Source organism: Euprymna scolopes, chromosome 12 (assembly GCF_053919585.1).
Source record: "Euprymna scolopes isolate OS-2025 chromosome 12, ASM5391958v1, whole genome shotgun sequence".
Taxonomy (NCBI): Eukaryota; Metazoa; Mollusca; class Cephalopoda; order Sepiida; family Sepiolidae; genus Euprymna; species Euprymna scolopes.
The window spans coordinates 53,995,504-54,005,103 of record NC_136493.1 but is presented as its reverse complement, the minus strand read 5'-3'; the positions used below and the strand labels follow the sequence as shown (position 1 = coordinate 54,005,103).

The following is a 9,600-nucleotide window of genomic DNA, read 5'->3' as shown; positions in this document are numbered from 1 at the left end:
TACTGTTGACTTCTTGCTGGCATTGCCCATTAGTCATCACTAGAATTTGAGTGGCATTAAGTCTTTCAAAAGGCCCCAGTACTCTTTGCACTCATCCAGTTGAGGTTTGATTGGTGCTTTCTCTTCTTGTATGTGAAAATATGTCCGCTTATGCATTATGCACCATTTTTATATAAATACATTAAAGAGATATAATACACCGAGACAGCTGCTTATAAACTAAATAAATTTGCTCTTGATGCCATGTGTGCGGACCTGTCTGGTAAAAGTAATTTGTTACGTAAATGCATATCCATTCGTAAAAGAATTCAGTACTCAGGTAGCTTAATAATTATAATAATAATAATAATAATAATAATAATAATATATATATAATATATGTATATACATATATACATATATATACATATATATATACATATACATATATATATACATATATATATATATATATATATATATATATATATATATATATATTAAAAGTAAAGTGGTCGATCATAGTCGTGCAACCCGAAGGGTCCCTTTCCATGTTATTAGATTGATCTTTAAATGTTAGACTACTTATTTCCCAAGATTATTCCTTGTATTTTTTACCCTTCACCTCAAAAACATCTAAGCGTAACATTTTAGTCTTTGATATAAGTCGTCGTAGAATCCAACCACATATTTTCAACCCACTGGTGAACGCTCCAAACACAATGCCAAACAAGCACTTACATATTTACCGTACATATGGCGGCAAGTGTTGACAACGCCCATCTTCTGAAAATCATGTTTAAAATCAGTTGGAGGCATCCGTATGCTTCTACCCACACCGGAAAGACGGAAAAACGCTTGGTGGATTAACTATATATCTAGTACGTCTAAAAGTAATTCAGATTTTCTAACACAGCTTTAAATAGTATTGCATCTGACAAATCGATAATTTATTCTTTCTAGCCACTTAATTATGGAAGTTATCAGTCTGTTGTTTTTACATGAATATAAATTTTATCAGTCAGTGTTTTTTGTACATAAATAAAAAAATTTATCTATTACATTTATTCAGACAGTTCTTTCAGTATTTAGTCAGACAGTTCTTTCAGTAGAGGCAAATAATGTTGGCCAGAATGAAACGGTTTAAATTTAAAAATGCTTACAGAAAACATTAATACGTTTTATTTGTATTTATTTTTAACAAACATGATATATTTTATATGCAGTCGATACAATAATTTAAATAACTTTTCTTAACTGATGGCCTGTTCATCATGAATATTCATTCTTAATGCAAATGCAGTATTGTTCCTGCACACTTTCGCTATTTAAATCACATACGGGTGTTTATTAGAAAACAACTCGTAACTATAGCTAATTTCAAGATTTTGACATTTTTTATTTCAAATAGTTCTTTTGTAAGACGGGTGCGCACGAAAAACTCAATATTTCATTTTAAATAATTTCGAAACAAGATTTTCTTTATATTTAAAGACATTTTATTTTTATGCCGTCCCCACGCAAACATGTTTATCGATAATTCTTTTTTTCGATAGCTTTTAAAACCCTTTTCCTTACTTTTATTTCGATACAACATAAGAAATACCTTAGTTTGGCACTGTGCTCATAAATATGCTTCCTTGCAAAATTCATGTTGCGTACATCCACGCATATTCCTGTGCTGTTATGAGTTGAGAGCATTCCATATCAATATTATATTTAACTGAAATAGGAAATTTACCGAGAAATTGGCGCAAAACTAATTATACAATAATTTATATCACTAGGGCAATGACAGCAACATATTCTTTTCATTGTTTTTACTCTCGAGTACATATCTGACACAGTTAGACACAGTTAATCAATCGAGAACCACATCACTCTAGATAAAAGCATATTGTCGGGATTATTTCACCAACAAGAAGACGGGGGTAAGAAAAGGAAGTAAGGGCTTGCAACGAAATGGTGACGTTGCTTACAAGGCAGTCTTTTCTTTCCTTGTAAAGGTAACAATTAACTGGTAACGTTTGCCGAATAACAGTAACGCGGTAATCAGTCTAAGAGACGCCAACTGACTAGCAATCTAGGTAACTAGCTTCTTAACTAATCACTAACCTGAGACAACTCCTTTTATACATACTAACTCTCAGTGGCGAGAATTCCAACGTGATTTCCAACGAGATTAGAATGTCTATTTAACTTAATAGGAAATAGACACCCAGTTTCTCCGTAATGGCAAAACAGCAGTTCAGTGTCTTTTCTTCCCTCCGATCCACCCCCGGTAAGTCAAATCAATTTCAATTCTTACAATATAGTTATCAACGGATACACACTCGAGAGTCAAAACAATGAAAAGAATATGCTGCTGTCATAGCCCTAATCATGAGTGAAATCAATTTTGAAGTTTATTACACCTCTAAGTCCGTCGCTGTATTAATCATAATACATCCTGGGATATCTATATCAGAAGCCAATGTCAATGTCACGTAAAAAGTGAAATGCACACTTTTAACTTTTATAATGCTCCTTGGCGCATAAGTCGCAATGTAATCCAACATTTTATATGATATTTAACTTTGACATAAAACTCTTAACATTCACTGAAAGTCGAAATTGTCTAGAAAGTGTATAGTGCATACAGATCCACAGAAATTCACTCAGTGTCCTATTCCATGCGACTCGGCATAAAAAATGTTGGTTTTGAGTTATAGGATTATGTGTACTGCATGTGACCTTACTAGTTGCTTTCGTCAGTAGTGCTGTGTTCACGTTGGAATTTACACCCATAAAAATGTTATCTTACACTACTAATTAAAACTGGAGTTAAGCAATACTCTGCTTTTGTCACAGTATGTGTTGTCTTAATTGTCTTGGGTTCGATAAAAAGAAATAAGTCTGCGGGCCGAAAGAAAATGATTGGATACAAAATGGAGATTTTTTTAGATATACGTTGATCCAATTATATCGTTACGTCAACCCGTTGGTTGTAGTGAATTTCTCTCCCCCCTCCCCTTACTCTCTGGGCCTTTTCTCTTCTCTTTTTCCCTTGTTTTCATTGACAACGTCTTCCTCCTTTTTTAATCTTAGTAAATATCTGCTTACTTCATGGAATTTATTTGGACGATCTGATTAGTTTCTACCAAGTAGATCTTTGCAGGGATTATTTGGGTATATTTTGCTTTTGTATATCGATTTTAATTAAATATACTTGCCAATGAAGAGTCGAAGATCCATTTCTTATGCTGAAACCTACGGCTTAGTAATTATCATTTTGCTTATTACATACAAGTGTAAAATTTTCGGTATACTTTATTCGTCTTAGAACTCGTTAATTATCAAGACAAATTGCTGAAACATTTATACAAAATCATGGAATCACATCAGTAATTTAATTTTTCATATATGAATTATTATGATCATTTCCGATGTTACATTTTTATTTGGAGGAGAGGACATCTTTCCGAATTCATTTATTGCAGCGGAATATGTCTGAGGTGTTTTTCTGGCTTTCTAGTTGCTTCCTTACTTTACTGCATCAATTAAAATGCGTTAGAAAAAGGCACGTGATTTATTCACTAAATTTTGCGTGACGGAACAAAATTATGTTCACTTGTATACGGATGAATACGCTTTATTATAGATATAATAAATAGCTGTCCTAGCAGTTCGTTATTAATTCGAAAAGAAATTAATTTTATAATTTGTCAATTTAAAAGTTATTTCTGATTATCTATGAAATGTATTTAAACGGAAGCCAAATATTCTGGTCCGTCGATAATCCTGACGTCAATAATAAATAGTATCCATCAGAGTAATTACTATTTTAGAGAACAATCCTTTCAATGCTGCTAAGAATAAACTTGTTTCCTTCAATAATTACAAAAAGCCTACCTTACCACCAATAGCAATGGCCAATGTCTCTTTATCTGAAAATACATCTTTTAAACTACTCGGCCTAACGTTCACAAGAAACATGAGTTGTAACAATTACACTGAGAGTATTGCCGGGACCGCTGCGAAGAAGGTGGGTTCTCTCTACCGTGCTAGAAAGCTACTAACGCCCGAAAGTATCCTGTACCTCTATAAGGCCACCATTCGCCCATATATGGAGTACTGTTGTCATATTTGGGCTGGTGCATCTGTCACTAATTTCTCACTCCTAGACAAGGTTTAAAAGAGAGTCGCCAATCTGATAGGTCCTGAACTGTCATCTAAACTTCAGCCTCTGTCCCATCGACGAAATATTGCATCCCTCTACCTGTTCTACAAGTACTTTAACGGTGAATGCTCTGACGAACTGCAAGCACTTGTGCCCCCTCGACGTAAATACCCCCAACGAACCCGAAAAGCAGCTTAACCCACTCCTTCACGGTAGAGATCCCTAGATGTAAGAGAGCATTCTACCCCAGTAGGTTCTTTCCCAGAACAGCTAGGCTTTGGAATTCCCTTCCGAGTCCCTGCTTCCCCAACTGTACTGACATGCAGAAGTTCAAGTGTAACATGAACCGGCATATTGCTGCCCAACTCCCCACACAGTACCCCTGATGTTTATGTCCCTGATAGTAACCCCCTACAACAAAGTGGCAATGTCCCTTGTTCGGGGTGAAAATGTAATAAAAAAATAACCCATTTTATGGATTTTGCCATTAAGAAATTCATTTTTAAATACCTTAATGAAACTCTTATCGCGCTGTTTCTCATATCTTAGAGGGAGAGAGAGAAAGAGAGAAATAGAAGGGGGAGAGTGGAGGAAAGAGAGAGATTGAGAGAGAGAGAGAGAGAGAGAGAGAGAGAGAGAGAGAGAGAGAATATCACCAAACATATAACATAAAAAAAACATTTATAATCGATATGCCTTTTGTATCAATTAGCGATTTTCATAGCCCAGCAGTAGAGGCAACGGACGTAAGTCACTGTTGTCACGGTTTCAAAACTCGCTAATTTAACCACGATGTCCGTGGATAATTATCTATAATATCAATCTCACCTGTTTATTTAAATGTATGTATGCATGTATGTATGAAAAAAAAAGTCCAAACTTATTTAATACTGATTTGTTGAATTTTGTTTTCATCTGATTTCTACGCCCATTTATTTGTAAAATAATGTGTGAAATCTGTCATCATCATTATTATCTACAGCAGAAGTGTGAGTCTTATAAACAAACATTTTATTTAAAAGAAAGTCCAGGCATTTTTAATACTGATCTGTTGGATTTTGTTTTCGTCTGGGTCCTACGCCCATTCATTTGTAAAGTTGCACAAACATTTCAACGAGTGACTTTCTCTTCTACAAATTGTTTGTATCGAATTGTTTTTCTTTTTTATTCATGTAAAACTAATTTAATCGTACCCATCACCATCATCATCGTCCTGATCATTGAGGATTTATGACTTTTGGAAAGCTCCTTACTGTGTATTTTACATGTATGTGTATGTGTACGTGTGTATATACATACGTGTGGGCATGCGTATATGTGTGCCTCTATGTGTGTATGTTTGCATGCATGTGTACATGCGTATGTATATTTGTGTGTATCAGTATATATGCATGTATGTGTGCCTGGATGTGTTATTTCCATGTGTATGTGGGGTGGAGAGGGTTTGCGTAAACCGTGGTGAAGGCAACCCCTCTAGGAGAAGCAAATCTCTGATTTAAAACCATAAAACGGGAGACCAGTACCCGCGTTAAGCTGGTCCGCAGTTTGACTTGTTGCTGGCTATCTTGTTCTTGCTTGTTGCTGGATCTCAACATTTTGAACGGAGAGAGAGATTTAGCTAAAACCCTATAACATCATCTTTGTATAGATACTCCCTCATGAATTTGTCTATAAAATAGTCCTGTGGCGATGGAAAAGTTGTGACGCGTGTAGGCCTGAAATACTGGAAGCATGTCATAATTGACCTGCCATCATTATATATATGTATGTATGTATGCTTATATATGTACATGTATATATATATATGTATATCTATGAAAATATGTATGTATTTATGTATGTGTATATATATGCTTACGTGTGTTTGTATGTATATATGTATACATATGTGTGTAATTATGTATAGGTATGTGTATATATGCATATATATATGTATGTGTATAAATTCATATATATGTATGTGTATGTATATGTAGGTAAATGTATGTATATGGTCATATATGTGTACGTATTTGTATGTGTATATGTATATGTGTTTGTATTTGTATACTTGTGTATACATGTGTATGCATATGTGTATGTATGCATGTGTGTATTTATATGCATGTGTATTTTGTATTGTGTATGTATATATAAGTATACATTTGTGTATGTTTATATATATGTATGTGTATATGTGTGTATGTATGTGTATGTATGTATGTGTGTATGTATATATATGACCAATGACCGTCTTCAGTGTCATGTCTGCTTGAGCGTGTGAATTCGCCAGCAGGACTAAAGAAGTAATTTACGAGCTCAAGGACTTTAAGTGTGTGAGGGAGTGACACTCGTCTGACAAGACATTGCAATGTATGTATATGTGTATGTATCACTAAAACTTTCGACAGATGCAACGGATCCTAATAAGATTAGTATCATTTTGAAACTCGAAGTTTCGGACGACAAATATAAAAAAAATTGTCAAAAACATTAATTCCTTCACCTTCAACTGAGCAGTTTTCTAGATGGAAGAGTCGATTTTTTTCGCTGACATTTTAGCAAGTCATCGTCACCGTTGGCTTGACTTAACTTAATTTAATCGTTCTTGACTTCTGGTGGGACAATGGAGACATCAGCTAAGACGTCACGTTTTTTTAAACTTTTTTTTCTTTCTACTGTTGTTATGATTCCTCCCCCCATTACTACCACATTTTTTCGGGGTTCCTTACTACACCACCTACACACACCCGGACACCTTCGCTACTTTTGATTTGACTCTCTGGAAGTCATAACTACACCAGCTAAACGCCCGGGAACGCCAGGCACCTTCGCTAGTATTTTATGAATATAGCCGTTCTCCATATGGAGGCACACCAGTGAAAGACTGTAATGTTTCCTTTTGTAGGTAATGCTTCCCCGTATAATGATAAGTGATAATCATATATTAAAAAACTAGCGGTGGGTAGCCGGCGTTGCCCGTGTGTTTGTAGGTGTGTGCGTTAAAAAAAACGTTAAAAGAAAAAAATGAAAGTTTTAGTAGGAAGATCGGATTGAACCCCGAAGCCTTTACGTGAAGGTGGAAACGAAAGGGGAAAAATAGGCAACCATCTAGGAATTAAGAAGCGTTTTAAATCAAGGGTTAAAAATTCCCAGAGGTTTGATTGACAGTTGGCCGCTTAATGAGTTCCTCGCGGGGTCCTTACGATGACGTGTCATTTTTTTATTTTAATTACTGCGGGGCAGTCTTTTGGCGCTTGTTTACTTTGTTTCAATGCGGGCCAGTTTTGGCTTCTCGAAGACGATGGGGGTGGAAACCAGCTCCCCATTTAAAGGGGATATTCCAAACTGTAAGTGAATTCTCGTCAAGCAGGGATCGGGCGAGACCGGCAATCATGGGTGTCAGCCGAGCAACATCGTAACAGATGCAGAGTACTTGTAAAAAACAAAACAAACCGAAAAAATCACAATGCAAATAAACCCCAAAAAGAAACTTGAAGAAACCTACATTGTAAAATTCCAATATGTTTAATATATTTTAGTATGTAATTTTTCGGATGTTTACCCGTAGTTTTTTTGTATTTTTTGTGTTTATTTTCAAATTCGTTTCATTTCATAGATTATAAATATCGGTTACAGACGGTATTTATCGCTGTCATAGTAGCTTTCCAGTTAATAAAATAAATAATTAATAAGTAACTAATCTAATAAGAATTCACCCCTCCACCTTAGTATCACCTTTAAAGTAACTGTAAACATAGCTGACGGAAAGAAATATAACTAAAACAGGAAAAATATAAAATCGAATATCTCCTTAAAATAACTAAACATAACCGAAGGGAAAAAGAAACTATAAAGTGGAGTAATCGTATGAACATATGACGAACGGTCAATAGTGACACCGATGATTGCTGGTGTCACCTGATCCATGCCTGAGCGTAAATCAGTCGCAGTTGGTAAAGGAAAAAAAAAACTCATGAAACACAGAGAAAATAAAACTCCATGGTGGAAAAGAAAGGAACGTTGCATAAATACAGTTGGATACGCAAGTAGTAGTTGTCGATTGTAAGAGTTTGTTGTAAAACATGGAATCCATGGTTAGTTCGTTTCGTTTATTTTTTTTTAATAAACGCGCGTGTAAACTGTAAACGAAATTGAGAAAAAAAACAATAAAATAAAAACCAAAAAGGGAAAGATGGCGTAAGTACCAATTGGATTAGGTAATAAAGGAAAGAGAACAATAAATAAATAAAAAATGTAAAAAAATGAAAAGAAAATGGAATAAGTAACCGTTAGAATAGCTGTATGCCAATCCACGTTTTTAGGCAACACGAACGCAAACCGGTGTTTTCTCGTAATTTTCTATTGTGAACGGCCAGGTCCGGTGTAAATGGGTGGCAGTGGAAGGATGAATCTAATAGAGAGAGAAAGTTTACTACTTCCATTGATCCTAAGCGATTTTTGCAGCGAACTCTCACCAGATGAAATATAGAAATCTACGATCAGCGACGTAATGGAAAGCTAATATGCCTATAACACACCTCATATATTGTGCTGCAGCTTGTGTGTAATAGATTTGCATGTAATGTCTCGATTTTTAATCCTATTAAGATCAAACTGAAAACGGGAAAAATGAGTTCATTTTATTTATATAGAAAAGAAGAAGAGAAGAGAAGAAGAGAAGAGAAGAGATAATCATTTTCTAACCTGGTTGGTTAAATCCTGCGCTTTCTGGACACGATAAGTAAATTGTTGTATTGGCTGGAGTGGCTGGCCAGCATTGTAGCGTATCCCACAAAGGAGAACAATATGGTTCTGAAATCAGAAAAGAAATTGATCTCATTAATAATTGACAACGCTGTTGTTAACATTTTTTAAAACACAGTGTTACTGGCGGCAATACTTCAAGAGACTTTAATGAGAATATTAAAACAATTGTTAATGTAATAAAAAAACAAAAATTATTAGGAAAAGACAATTTAAGCAATATAAAATTTTTAGACATTAATTATTTTCATACCGTAAACAAATGCTCATGTGTATTGTGTAAGAGTTATCTCTGAGTATAGTTTTTATATTACTGGTAATTATATATATATATATATATATATATATATATATATATATATATATATATATACATATTATATATATATATATATAGCGCGATCTCTCTAATCTTTCTCTAATCAATTCTTTTCAGATTGAGCGGCCAACTAAAAAGTAGTTCGATCTGCCTAATCTTTCTCTTATGGACCCACTAACACCACAAAAAAATACAATTCTTCTTCCAACAAGATGGCGCTACATGCCACAAGTCTCACAGATCACTGACACGAGTTCATGACATGTTTACGGAAGATAAAATAATAAGCAAATGGTTATGGCCACCACGGTACCCGAACTTGTCGTCATGTGATTTTTACCTTTGGAGGAATTTAAAACAAAAAGTTTATTGAAATAATCCCCACAATTTAGATCAA

The 9,600-nt window shown here is 34.6% G+C and overlaps 1 protein-coding gene across 2 annotated transcripts in view; it reads right to left on the bottom strand.

Moving 5' to 3' along the window:
- The window catches only part of LOC145291285 (corticotropin-releasing factor receptor 2-like), a 641,903-nt gene that overhangs the window by 164,296 nt on the left and 468,007 nt on the right, over positions 1-9,600 (bottom strand). For both annotated transcript variants that reach the window (XM_080136936.1, XM_080136935.1), the window contains exon 3: positions 8,825-8,932. In XM_080136936.1, coding sequence (XP_079993062.1) covers positions 8,825-8,932 — 108 coding nt within the window. The remainder of the gene's footprint in view (positions 1-8,824; positions 8,933-9,600) is intronic.